At 37.8% G+C, this 14,967-nt stretch overlaps 1 protein-coding gene across 1 annotated transcript in view; it reads right to left on the bottom strand.

Moving 5' to 3' along the window:
- Positions 1-351: 351 nt before the first annotated feature.
- PLRG1 (pleiotropic regulator 1) overlaps positions 352-14,967 on the bottom strand; it is a 28,499-nt gene continuing 13,883 nt past the window's right edge. The window contains 11 exon segments of the mRNA XM_030565070.1: positions 352-2,212; positions 3,410-3,522; positions 3,525-3,602; positions 5,658-5,768; positions 5,771-5,796; positions 7,537-7,645; positions 8,963-9,065; positions 9,845-9,946; positions 10,034-10,161; positions 10,164-10,182; positions 11,003-11,095. Coding sequence (XP_030420930.1) covers positions 2,153-2,212; positions 3,410-3,522; positions 3,525-3,602; positions 5,658-5,768; positions 5,771-5,796; positions 7,537-7,645; positions 8,963-9,065; positions 9,845-9,946; positions 10,034-10,161; positions 10,164-10,182; positions 11,003-11,095 — 942 coding nt within the window. The 3' untranslated portion in view covers positions 352-2,152.

Below are 14,967 nucleotides of genomic sequence, written 5' to 3'. Positions count from 1 at the left end.
ACATATATTTTACAAGGACCCAAATTATCTGTATAATCAAATTTATGATTTGTTGATGGTATAATGTATTTCCTCACTACATACTAGCATGAAACGACTGCTCAGGCACTGCTCTGAGGGGAGTTCACATACACACCCTTCCCCAAGCTCTGCAAGGAGTGTTTACCAGTATCAGCAACAAAACAAATAGCACAGAAAAGAGGCTGCAGGGAAGGTGTGTGCAGAAAAGTGAAGATGGGAAAAAGAGGGTGAGACTTCTTTTGTTTTGTTTTTAAGATTCAGGATGTTCTATCAAAAGTTGCATTTTTTAAAAAAGTTAGACAAATTTCAAAGATTATTTAGAAGCATCCCTTTAAAAGTTAGATGCTCATATATTTTCAAAGCAGCTTTAACCCAAAATTTAATATTGACAGTATTTCAGATTTTTTGCTTTTAAACATGTCTTCTTTTGAAGAATTGTGAAAATGCTACTTCTCTCTCCCAACTATTTTTTCTTTCATACCTTGAAATATCTTGACCTGAAAGGCAGTAAAACTTGATGTATAGCAACTGAACAAAATCATTGCAATTATACGTTTAAAACATTGTGGACATAACACTTTAGGTAATAGTCTTAAACCAAACTGCAACTGTTTTAAGCTGCATGCATTGTTTTAAAAGGACACTATCCAATCTATTATTTTTAAATATAGTATTCAACAAAGGATGTATACTAGACTGTGTTCCTTCTAAAATCTTGTAGACGGCATTAAATAATGTTTAACTATTCTTATAATATTAACATACATACTTGCATTACAAAAGACCCAAAACTAAAAATTATCTGAAACAGAGGGCTCCGGGAACTGGCAGTTCTCCCACCAATAGTTCACGGCTTTGAATATCAAAGCCAGGTTGGCAGCAACTAGAAGTTGTTAATATCCAACTAGTGGCCATAGCAAAGTTCTTAATGGACAGGTACATATTCACAATATGAAAACCACCATCACAACTGTCTTTGTTAACAGTATCATCTGGAAAACCAAGGATTGAGGCCAAGGTCAGGGTCAATTACAAATAATTTCGTATAGGGAGAATGTATTTCAAAACAGGACTGAGCTCACTGACAAAATACAAATTCGCTTGCACTTCTGCTGTCCATCACTTGCATGTTCTATAAACAGATGAAAGATTTGCCTTTCTAGGGTTACTAATTCATCACCTTTCATGAATACTAAGTTATTTTTCAAATATTACAAATCTCTCAATAATGCAGTGGTAAGCTGTAACATTAAGATATGATTTACAGTCTCCAAATCTAATTCAGAAGAGTTTTAGCACCAAAAGAACAGTTTAAAAAAGTTTTATAAAAGATGATTCATGTATGATTTTGATAACTGACAAAGACAAAATATAATTAAACAAGACCAAGTCATTTGGTCCTGAACATCTTGACAATGACACTTTCAAATATAACTATAAATATTCACTGTAATGGTCCAAACAGATTTTACTTTCACACTTACTACCCAAATTTTAGGTACAAGGTAAAGTTTTTCTAATGGGAAAAAAAAAAATTGACTTTAACTCAGTTTCACCAAATAGTATAATTTCTGGCAATGCTCAGTGGCTCACATTCATGAAGCAAAGCTCATAATTGTCACACAGTCTTGCCTCCTCATTGATGGTTTTATTGTTCAGTGATAGAGTAATTTAACAGTAATAAGGGGCAAACAATACTGCTCTAAAATCTAAAAATTTCATTCTCTAAAAAAAATCCTATAGAATGTTTGACTCCAAGAACTTGTTTTGTCTCCAAGAACTAATGACAAGAGTCTTCCAGAAACACTGGCTCAACAAAATATCTTCAGAGCTTTCACACAATGAATATATAATAAAATTACCACCTGCACGTCTATCCTATTCATGAACTATACATGCTCAACAAAGTCAAATAGTTAACAGCTGCAGCTGGTTTCCTGGGATTACTATTATTCCAAAAAAACCCAAACAAAAACAAAAAAAACCCCAAACAGAAACAAAATTTATTGCAAAACAAGGTGAAACAGCAATGACTTTAGCTGAGTTCCAGCTCTGCAGTTCTATACAGAACATAATGCTCTCAAGGAAAGCCAAAACAAAATGAAAGCATAACTATGCAGATGTTGCCTCATTAAAATCGCTTTCTCTTGATAATTTCTGGTTTCCAGCTGACAGGATGAGTTTCTTCAGTCTGAGGGGAAGAGAAAGTAAAAAATAAAGACTGAAATTGTAGTAAAATTATTTTTAACTGTAAACTAAGCTATAATTAGTTCATGGTTTAAAGATCAGTTACACATTAAATACTATAAATTTCATAGGAACACTACATTCTATATATATAATACTGAACAGTTTATGTATTTGCTTAGTTAGAATTTTACTTAAGAATGCTTAGTGGCTTCACATACTCGTTAACTTTGTTCCTCCTCCCTCTCCCACCATTAGAAGTCCTGGACGAATCGTGTTTTTTGTGAATTTTTTGGATAGGAGAACAAGATCATGAGAGGTCAATGACAGGTTTACAACAATGTTCTGGGGATCAGGGCACAGGACTGGGAGCCAGCAGAGCTGGGCTCTACTCAGTTCTTGCTACTGATACGTATGTGACCATGGGCAAGTTCTTTAAACCCTGTGCCTCTTTTCCCCCCAAGTGGGAAAAAACAGTACCTACAAGAGATATGGAGGTGCTAATTCATTATTTGTGAAGCACTCTTAAAATCCTCAGATGGAGGGCACTATGTAAGTGCAAAGTAACATTATATAACCCTAATTCATATCTATTATATTTGTATTATAGTAGTGCCCAGTGGACCAGAAAGTCCAAAAATTATTTTTAGAATCCATGTATTACACACACTTATTATATAGTGACTATACAGTAACTGATCCCATTCCTTGATGTACTCAGTTTTTAACCCAGTGTAGCATTTCGAAAATAAGCTGTATACACTAGATTCTTGTCTGCTTGCCTTAAAACTATTCTATAGGAATCACATAAAGATTAATATATACCCATTTTAAACTGCATCTCTGTCTTGAAGATTACAATGAGGTACACCACTATATCGGCCTCAATTTGCAATGCACATTCTTTTTGTAATGAGATATCCCCAGATTGCATCACAAGGGGAGTTCTGTATTTGAATAGATGGATCTCCTTTAGACAGGCTTGCTATACTACACTTAACGGGTAATCACTAGTGCAGAAGCTAGCCACTGTCCACATATTATTAGACACTACTATTTTTCCTCTTGAATATAAATGTTGCAACCTTAACCTGAATTAAACAGTTCTGCAGAAAACCTGACCGTTAATTTAATGCTTTATATTAATTTTGTCTTGAAACTGTGGACTTCAGGAAAATGCAATTAAGACACTTCAGCATACCGCAGTATCATCTTCTCTGTACACTTTTATGGTTTTATCAGCTTCAGCAGTGAGCAATCTGCTTTCCGACTGGTCAAATGCACAAGCAAATATTCCGGATTCACTGTCCAAGAACCAGGCTGTACAGCTGCATGTACTCTCTGGAAATTATACCCAGTTCTCCAGTCCCAAAGATGCATAGTGCCATTATCAGCTGAAAAAAGTGAAAAATCAGTATTTCAATCAATCCATTTCTGTCACCCTGTCAGAATAGCACTCTGAACTTCTGACTAATGCATGATGAATCCACTGGCTTGAACTGGTTAGCTAAAACACTCACTTAGAGTAGTTTATTGCACCTCAATGGGTCCCCCATTTCCTTTTGGCTTCCTTTGTTCCCTCCCCAATGAAGAGGAAGGGATGCAACTCACTCTAGAGTTCATCTAAGTTTTCCCTAGTCTGTCTGGGAACAGATAGACGGTGCTGGAATCTTGAACTCCAATTCCCCACTTGGTAGCATATTGCATTACAAACAGGATGGTATTTCTATATTCAATTATGACTTAATTAGAAACACTACAGGATTTATGACCTTGCCAGAAGTTTAAAGTTTACAGAAGGTCTTTCAGACTAAACTAGAGCCAATATCACTGCCAGCAGCATCAGTTTAAGTGTAGTTCCATCGATCAGTGACCACGTTTGGAAAGACCCATTATCAAAGAATGTTTCAGTTATGATGTGTCACCTAGTCAAACCAGAGCTTAATTTGACCACTAATGCCCGCCAGATATGGAATCCAGACATTTCAGGAAGAGTCTTTTCTAAAGTAAGACTTATAAACATTAATGTATCTTATTTCAGTATCAGTTTCTTTGAAGTTGTACACTTGCAACCAAGAGTAGAATTAGTTCACAAATCATGCCTGAGCCAGAAAATGCAGCTTTCCTTCCTTTAAGGATGAAGTTGTGGCAAGCGTACAACAGGATTGCCCAAGTGAAACCAAAGGCAGAATTTTCCCCTGCAATTGTAACTTAGTTAATAATTCTGTGAGTAGTGCATAAACTAGAATAGAATCTCAGTTCACTCTCCCATAGCTGTGTTGGTTCTTCAGTGCTAGCAGGAGTAAAAAGTGAAGTGAAAAGAAAGTTGGTCTTGTAGTTAAGGCACTGGACTGGGACTCTGCAGATCTGAATTTCCTACTTTGCTTCTGGCTCCTTATGTGATCCTGGGCAAGACAACATTCAGTTCTCTGTCTGCAAACAGAAGATAGTACTTCCCTTAGCCCACCCTTTGTCTGTCTCATCTATTTAGACTGTTAGCTTTATAAAGTCATACACTACCCTCTCACTATGTTTGTACTGTACCTTGCAGAATGGGGCCCTGATCTCAGTTGGGACCTCTAGGAGCTACCCTGATTATTTATTCAGTCATGTCTATTTATTGACAAAAATATATACACACACACACAATGTATTGCTTTGATAGTATGTATTTTCATCAAAATTATTACACTAAGTACTTGAGCTATTCAATGTTCTAATAAATTAACTAGTAAGATTTAGGTAGGAAGTATTCAGCATTTAATTAAATAATATACACTATTTGTAAAATTTCCAAAGGTAGATGGATTCAATGTATGAAGAAACAAATAGCGGAATTTTAACACAGCAATGTGTTTACTTTCTTCAGTTTAAAATATATGCACACATCTATATATTGAGTAAGACAAACTTTGATACATGAGGCTGAGCCAAGTAGACTGTAGTGTATTCATTAAGGGGCAAATACTATCTATCCAGCTTTCATTATCACCATGATATTTAAGATATGCAACGGGCTTTCAGAAACAGAACCAATGCTCTTCTGCTGCACATGAAGTGAGGGGTTAGGATCTGGTGGGCTTCGCAGGGATGCATGTACCTTGTGTTGCAGACCTCTGCTCCATGTGCACCACCATGCATCAGGTGGGTAGGAGTGAGGCAGAAGTAGGCCAGGGAGATCTACTGCTATATAGATTTGCCTAATCCAACCCATACCTAAAGACAACATATTAAAAAGGCAATGGCTGCTTCAGGCTCAAGAGTACAGTAGGGTCCACAGAGTGACTCTGCAGCCACTCCACAGCAGCAAGTGGAGAGTGAGAGAGGGGACATGGACACCTCCTCTTGCTCTCCAGGTGCTAATTAGCCCACTTACTTAAGCTGCGTCTTTGGCGAAGGATTTAGACTTAAATGCATACACATTAAAAAATCAAGATGTTTAAATTTACCTCCTGATACCAAACACTCATCAGAATTCACAGCCAATGTATTGATAATAGCATTATGACCAGAAAGGTTTTGAATGAAGTTTCCATCTGGGAATTTCCACTGTTTAATGTATCTGGAGAACCAGATGCAAATGTATAACTGGAATAAGATTAGCACGGTAAAGGAAAGTTAAAAAATTATTACATCATATCATTTTATTAAAAATTCATTTCATTGTGGCACATCACTCCTAAAGCTATATGGCAGATGCTGAATGTTATTTTCAAAATTACTTTATCACTAAATTACCATTTTTCCAAAATAGCCAGTTTATAAAAACAATCTTTTATATTTATATACATTACTTTATTTATATACTTTACTTTCTTATAATGCAAATGTTAGTTATGTAATTCTGCTATGTTTCATTACAATTGTTTTCATTTTATTAATTTGATTACATAACCACACAACCTATGGAAGGTATTGTTGTTTTGTTTTCAAGTATGAATTAATGGTGTAATGAAGATAATAAAAGTTTCAAGAAATAGTAATTCTCAATAAGAACACATGAACATTAGCTTTTACAGTGTCCCAAATTTAAAATGGCTTGCATTTTTATTTTAGCAATACTCATGCAACAGACACAGCATTTCAAAAGATATCATACATTACTGGATAAGAACACTTTTTCAGATTTCCTTGTTGAGAATATAAAGACCAAGAAAAACTGCCAAAATGGTCATTCTAAATCTATGAAACAATGTGTAAGGCACCTCTAAAGAGAAACAGTTAACTTCCAAAGCTAATTTGTATGAATAGCTGACTCTCCCTTAAATAACTTAATTCACTCATTTCAAATGAGCCTTCACATATTGACCTGGGCAGCAAGTTTAAAAGCATCTTAGAATATTTTAATCAGATATCCTCAAAGCAGTTCAGAAACAGGGGTTACTGGTCAATTAATCCAGATAAAGGATAGGATAGATTCAGTAAATTTAGAGTTTGTGAAAGGTACACAACTGACAAGGCCTGTGATGAAGTTTCTATCCCACAAGACACAAACAAACATAAGCTCTCTACGTGCGAGAGGGTGGTTCAGTCTCTGTGTTCAAGACATCTTTAGTTCTCTGCTCAGACTGCTAAGAATGGTAACAGAGAGGTGGCTCTGTAAAATGTTCAGTACCAGAGCTGAACTGGAACCAATTCACTTCACGCAGACTGTGAAGTTTTGTAATCAGGAGACTGAAATTAAAGGAATCAGATGCAGCCATATCATAATCATGTGTCATTCTTTTCTAGATCATTAATAGGGTAGGTATCCTAGGAATCTTTATTGGAATTATGCTTCAATTCGTAAGCCACTTCTAACTGAGGGAGATTAGGAAGAAATTTTCTAATGGCAGATTATTCCTTCACTACCTATTACAGGGCTTTTTTTGCACCTGCCTTAGAAGCATCTGATATTGGTAAATGCAGAGACAGGATACTAAACCTTACAGCCCATCACCATGGTATTAACTACTCTCAACTCAGGGGTTGCGTACCAAAGAAAATTTGTAAAACCTTCTCATTTTCTTGTAAGAAAGAGTCAGCTCCATCAATATTGGGAGTCCTGGTGCCACTGGTTGTAAGTACAGCGTCATCTAACGCTGGTGCTTAAGAATCTACACTAGCGCTCCACAATAATGCTAACCTCAGTGGAGTTGAATCGGTGTTGTTAACAACTGCTTCTCAGATACCTTAATTGCAATTGTTTCCTGTTGAGTACATATTTTTGAACTATTTGCTAGACTGGGTGGTACACATAAAACTAATGTTCTACAAGATATCTAATGTTAGCTTGCTTCTCCTGCACATTACAAACTGTGAAGGGCTAAAGGAACAAGGAAAACTTACTGTCTTGGATGCAATACAACTGCTCTTACTGATTTCTTGTGATTGTCAAAGTGACACGAGTTTTTTCCTGCCACTAAGTCCCACAGTCGTATTGTGGTATCATGGCTTCCTGTGATAAAAAAAAAAAAAAAAAAGACAATGGTATATACTATAAAACACTACCAACTTTTGTTTGGAAAACCAAATCTGATATACAGAAGTTGCTAATAAATTAAAACAAGACCTTTCATCCTAAAGTGCTTGAAAAGCATACTAACTAGAATCAGAGGAGTAGTCGTGTAGTCTGAATCTGTAAAAGCAGCAAAGAGTCCGTGACACCTTATAGACTAACAGAAGTATTGGAGCATGAGCTTTCGTGGGTGACTATCCACTACATGCATCCAACGAAGTGGGAATTCCAGGGGCATGCTCCAATACATCTGTTAGTCTATAAGGTGCCACAGGACTCCTTTGCTGCTTTTACAGACCCAGGACTAACATGGCTACCCCTCTGATACTTAACACCATGCAAGGCACTGCATTTTAGCCGTATGGAGTGGAAATCCATCAACTTCATGCCCCTGGAAAACTTCCACTACATGCCTCCGACGAAGGGGGTATTCACCCACGAAGCTCATACTCCAATAGTCTGTTAGTCTATAAGGTGCCACAGGACTCAATACTAATTAGAACAGGTGATCTTTAGTAACTACTGATATACAACCACCTCTGAAGTAAAACATATTGGCTTTTAACAGTCTGCATCAACATTATAAATGTTTAAGAGTAGGAATGAAGATTATTTTATCTAGTCTGAAACTAAAAGGAATGCAAGTTGTCGTCATGCAACTAAGTTGGATTTTTACCATATATGGCTTTTGATATACTGGGATTGACACTGTACAGTTAAGTGTAAAAATTATAATCTGAAATTATTCCCTTTAATTTTGTTTGTAGTTCCTCTTATTATTTATACACTTACATTGACTCTCCCCCTTGAGTGATTTCATGGACATGGACATGAAGAACCACTCAAACATCATTTTACATATTAAGTGAAAAAAAAGTTAAGAATATTTAAGCACAAGGAGAGTCCAGAAATGCAGAAAATAAAGTTTTAATTGAACAATACACACTACATATAATTAGGCACATTACTAGTTGGCCAACTAGTAATTGGAAATACTGTATATGTGCAGTGTTACTATCAGAACCTTACTTCTGCATTACCTCACTTGTAGTTAAACACATAACCTTATTTCTGCATTAATGTTGCAGTTCTTTTGTATTATTATTTGTATTACATTAGCTCCAAACAGACCACAGCATGGCACAAACATTAATCAATGAAGGTAACAATGATAGGAACGTGTGCTTATACAGACTAGTTACATGCACAGTTAGCTGGTTTTGAGTAATTCAGTTTGGGAAACAACATATACCATACCTGTAATAATCTGTGGTTCTGCAGCTTGACACTTCACTGTTGCTACTGCATTTGTGTGTCCCGCTAATGTATGCACGCTGGCTTTTGTCCTCACATCCCAAATCTATGACAGCACAGTAAATTCAATTAGTCAAGACAACGTATATTAATTCTTTTTTAGGTCCTACCACTGACTGCATGGATTACATGTCACAATCCTGACAAATGAAACTACCATACTTTTGACTTAATCAGAGAACTGTGCAAGCTGGAGAAAAACATGGAAAAGCTGCCATTTAATGTATTCTAAGGAATCAGGACAACTTTATTTAAAACCAGTCACCATAAAGCTGTACTACTCTCTCAGCCCAAGAAACTTTAATGACTAACGGTTCTTAACTGTCTAAATCTTCATTAGTGGCCTAAGGTGTAAATAATATATAAGAATCCACTAGCCCTCTATACACTGTTGAGCACAACTCGAAGCTTCAATTTTAATCTATAAACCAACATGATTTGGATACTGATTATCAAAACAATCCCTCTCTCCATGAGCCATTGCAGGACTTGAAATTAGCAGAAGAGCTCAAGAGTTAATATTTCCTAGATTTAAATGTCTGGAAACTGGAGACAGAGTGCTCTTGGTGGAGAGCTCTCAATACTGGAATTTTTGCTCAATCACTGGACTGTCAGAGCCCAAATATGTTGACCTTCAACTTGTGATTTTCACTAGGCAGGCACTTAATGCAATAAATGAAGGCACAAAAATGCCATACTTTTTGGTAAAAGAGTGAATGTAGATAATACAAGTTGCCTATTTATGTTTTAATTTTTGTATGCTTACAGGTTTTTTAATTATAAAAGTGGACATGTAACAAAGTTAAATCTCACTGTTCTACTTACTCGTGCAGTTGAATCTCTGCTACACGTTACCAGCACATCTATTGTCGGGTGCAAGTCCAAACCATAGACTGCACTTAGGTGACCGTGGTAATGCCTAATAACCTAGATGGATTAATAGACTTTAGTTAACTGGATATTTAAAAGGGCAATCTTTCATTCATTGCCTTGACCAAAGAAGTCTAAACTTACCTTATTATATTCGAGATCCCAGCACTTCACCTGTTTATCTTCTCCACAAGAGAAGAGGTATGGACTTCTTCCGCTTACTATCAATCCTCGTACAGTACTAATGTGCCCCGTCAAAGACAATTTTAATTGCCACTAGCAAGGTCCCAGATCTGTATTGATATATATATATATATATATAAATATTTGTAAGTTAACCAGATATCAATATACCCTACACAAATCTATCATGCATAATTAAGGTTTAAGAACTAAGTTAGCATATAGACTTTTATTTCATTAGCATCATAGGATCTAGAGCGATGATACTCAAGACTGAGGCTCATGAGCCACAAGAGGCTCTTTAATGCATCTCCTATGGTTCTTTGCCGTATACAATATTAAAACACCGTGTGATTTAATTATTCTTCTTAGTATATGTGCAACATGCCTCAGCTGGCACATGACCAGCATCCATCATCAAATTTGGTCCACTAGTTGGATCATTGGCTTCCCTGGCCCAGCCAGGTACTGACAGGGAATGTGACATGAACACCTCAGCAACCAATTAGGATACTTTTACTGTTATTAACCAATTGCTGTTGATACATTAAAATTTAGTCAGTATTTTGCTGAAAATGTATAAATTATTTATATACACACACAATATATATAATGGAACAAATTCACATGCAGTGGCTCTGTTGGGTAATGCTGATCGCTAATTTGGCTCCCGAATCACTGAGCTCGGAATATCAATGGTCTATAGGTGTCAATATTAATGCTAATCCTAACTTTTTAAATCAGATCTCAAAGAAAGTACTCCTCCAGAAGATGAGTGGCCGGATAGTGAAAGAAATGTATTTTATAGCTGACTGTTCTGTGCACGACAGACAAGAAATCATTCCAACAGCTGGAAACATTTAAGAAGCAAGTGAAAAAGTAAAGTTAAACTGGGATCATAATTTGCCAATCCTTCCCTCCATTCATTACCTTTATAGTTCTGTCAGCGGAGCCAGTAACAAACCACTGATTTCCTGGTTCAACTGCAATACATCTCACCCAACCCAGGTGTCCACTGATAACCTTTAGAAATAGTAATAAAAGCCTTCTGAATCAAAATAAATGTACATTTGTTGACATAATTGTTAACTCTACTTCTGAATTTCATCAATGTTAGCCCAAGAAATAGAATGCTTCACAATAAAATTGGAGATCTAAAATTCAATTAGGAAAATTAAGTTAAATATTTATTGAAAAAGCAGCAATATTTTCAGAAGAAGAAGAATGGACACTTAAGTGTCAAAATATGAGAAACTGGATAGCACAGGGGATTTGTAGTGGGAAAGAAACCTTCACCCATAAGTCACTGATACAAATCTGTATCAGGTCAGAAATGATTGTAGATCACCATTTAGATTCCTCAGGAAAGGACCATGTCTTGGCTGCCTCTCTTCTATATCCCCATACAGTTGTACATGAACTGCCTGTACTCATTCAACAACATTTACAGAAAGAGGTTACCATCAGCTGACTGACCATTATAGCTGGAAAGTTAATCTGGCAATTTCAGTCCAGTTCTCCCCAGATAGGTGTGCCCACATTAAAAAATACAATCTATCACCAAGCTTGTTGGGCTGATGCACCAATTGAGTTGATAAACTGAGAATGAATTACCATCCTGTTTGTGATGGAGTGTATCCACCCCACACAGGTGGGGAAGAGTAACTGTGTTCTGCCCTAGAGTGGAAATGAGTCCTTTAAGGGGCCTATAGAGGCTACAAGGGAAACAGCCAATGGCCAGTGGCTGCAAGGAGTAGCCATTTGAGGTCCAATGGACTCACATAAAAGGATCTGTAGAGACAGAGTCAGTCAGTGGGCAGCTAGGAGCTCAAGGAGAAGTGACAGTAGGCAGAGAGAGCTGTAGCGTAGTGGCACAGAAGGATACTGTGGGGACACCAACCCTGAATGAAGGGGGGTTGAAGGACCCTGCAGGGCAAATAAAGGAGCTTCAGGAGAAACTGGCAGCTGCTGAGAAGGCCTTGCAAACAGCAGAAGGAAACTTAGTGTTCCAAAGCCAATGGCTCAAGTATGTTATGAAGGACCAGAAAAATGTGTGCTTCCAGTTGAGGGAAACAAAAAAAGTGAAGGATGATCTGCAGGCACAAGTTAGGTAGCTACAGGGCCAGAGGTATCCATACCCCACCCCGAGGGCTGCAGGCTTGAGAGAAAGGGTGTGTGATGGGGTGTCCACCCCACGCAGGTGTGGAAGGGATTAACTATACCCTACCCTAGAGAGGAGAAGTGGAGGTGAGTCTTCCAAGCAGCCTAGGGAGGCTGCAAGGGAAACAGACAATGGGAGAGAGGCTGCAAGGAGCAGCCAATCAGGGCCCAGCAAGCTTACATAAAAGGAGCTGCAGGGACAGTCAGAAGCGAGGACTGTCCCCCTAGCAGGCTGAGAGAGCTGGAGTACTGGTGGCAGGGACTGGGGAGCAAGGAGCAGCTCCTGGCTGGCTGCTGCGACTGGACAGCTGAAGGCCCAAGGCAAGTGTGAAGAAAGTATCGAGGCCATGGGGAAGTGACCCAGGGAACTGTAGCAGGACAGCGAGAAGATAAAGAAGCAGCCTCCTGTTGCACTATCTACAAGGTCCCTGGGTTGGGACCTGGAGTAGTGAGAGGGCCTGGGTCCACCCCATTTGCCACTGGGGAAGTTGGACTATGGACAGCGATACCCATCCCAACCACCAATACCACCCATGGCCGGAGGGCCAACTCATGAAGATGCTGTGGTTCCTGGGGTGACATTGGTCTGCAAGTGGAGACGATAGCAGAAGTGGTACCACCGGAAGAGAGCGTACCCATTGGCAGAGCTAATCCCTAGGATAGCTAGCAGGAGAGCAAAGCAAGTAGACTGTGATACGCCCTCCCTAAGGTTGTGTCTCTCAGTTGTCGGGTGAGACGAAATGACATTACCCTTGCCCAGGTGCTACCTGTTCTATAAATAGCAGGAACTTCAGTTTCCAGGGTAATCAGTCAAGGACGTTACAGTAGCATTAAAAATCAGTTTAAAAAAAAAAATCAGTAAAAGTGCAGGCTATATGAACATGAAGGAAAAAAAATAACTGAAAGGCTATCTTTATTTGCATTTCCATAACCACAGCTTTAGGCCATGTCTTCTAAAGAAAACATTTCTCATTGAATTACATAATTGCAGATGTTACTCTTATATAGCAATAGAGCATATATTTATAATAGATAGGACTTGACCACTGGCCTCTGGTCCACTAAGACCCGATGGTTCAAAGTGGCCTTAAAGCAGCTGGAGACCACCAGTGGAAAGCTGGTGGAGATGGTGATGGTGCTGGAGGGAAAAGAATAAGCATGGGGAAATATTTTTACTTTGTGTAATGGCCCATCCACTCCCACTCCAAGGAGAGACTGCTGAATTGGAATTAATTTGCAAATTGGACACCATCAAACTGGGCTAGAATAAAGAATGGGAGTGGATGGGCCAATACACAAAATAAAACTATTTCCCCACGCTTATTCTCTGCCCTCCCCTACGATCCTTACGTCTCCTTATCAGTTGCTGGAAATGGGCCATTTTCCTTACCACTACAAACAGTTCTTTTTCTCTCCTGCTGGTAATAGTTCACCTTAACTGATCACTCTCCTTACAGTGTGTATGGTAACACCCATCATTTCATGTTCTTTGTGTATATATAATCTACCTACTGTATTTTCCACTACATGCATACGATGAAGTGGGCTGAAGCCCATGAAAGCTTATGCTCAAATAAATTTGTTAGTCTCTAAGATGCCACAAGGACTCCTGTTCTTTTTGCAGACACAGACTAACATGGCTGCTACTCTGAAACCTAATATTATGTAAACTTTTCCTTCAAGTAATGTGTATATCTAAAGGGAGGGTTTCTTTGTTTTCAGTTTGTTTTTTCTACCATATACCTTTAGAATTATTCCCTTCATGCTTATTTTCCCATATACTCATTTCACAAGGTATGCAGATACCAATTAGTATTTCTCAATCACCAAGGTATCACCTGAGAGAATAAAATTAAGACAACAATTAATATTAATTCAACATTTAGATTGAGCTCGCGCATATTCAAGTTAAGCAGTTCTAAATGATGAGATAATGCAATAGTGTTCAGACAGCATTCATGTTAGGTAAAACTGGTCAGATTTATTGAAAAATTCTCCAATAGTGTTTGTATTTAAAATTATATTAATGCTTTTATTTCATTATGATCTGTTAACACTGTTAGAACAGCAATTGCAGGATTGCCTATTTGCAATCTAGTCCATTTTAAAAAATAAATTAAAGTAGTTTCAGGTTGTGACATATGACCAGAAAGGGTTAAACATCCTGCAGGATAAATTACTCAAATTCAACACTTGAGGTACATGTGGAAATAATGTTTCTGTTTTTGTGTATTTACATATATATGGGTAACGGTCAACAATGTAATCAACAGTCCCTGTCTATGCTGTATTCTGGTAATTAAGATATCAAAAGAACATCCTAGCATTTAAATGAATTGTAAACACAGGATATCACTGCAATCATCTCTCTTTAAATGTACAGCAAATCCCTGTGAATGGTGGACAAACAGGCAATTGCCTTATGTTAATTTGTATAACTAAGTAGGCTGATGAACCTACTTTAAAGTCGTCCTACTTACATATTTCCCTGAGAGACTCTGCCATGTCAAAGAAGGCTTGAAATTGTATAAAAATCCTTGGGTCCCAATCCCTTTTATCTCAGATCTGCTTAAACTTCATCAGGGGAAGTTTGAATTGCAAGATTGAGGTCCCAGTTCAGCTGGAAACACCCTGAATACGATATTGGACATTGGACTATAACCTATGCACTAACACTAAATTTTAAAACAACTCTTTGCAACTACAAAGCTCACCACCTCTGCTATAGCAAGGAG

The sequence above is a fragment of the Gopherus evgoodei genome, chromosome 5 (genome assembly GCF_007399415.2).
Source record: "Gopherus evgoodei ecotype Sinaloan lineage chromosome 5, rGopEvg1_v1.p, whole genome shotgun sequence".
Classification (NCBI taxonomy): domain Eukaryota; kingdom Metazoa; phylum Chordata; order Testudines; family Testudinidae; genus Gopherus; species Gopherus evgoodei.
Note: the sequence above shows the minus strand (reverse complement) of the source record. Positions and strands in the feature narration are given on the sequence as shown.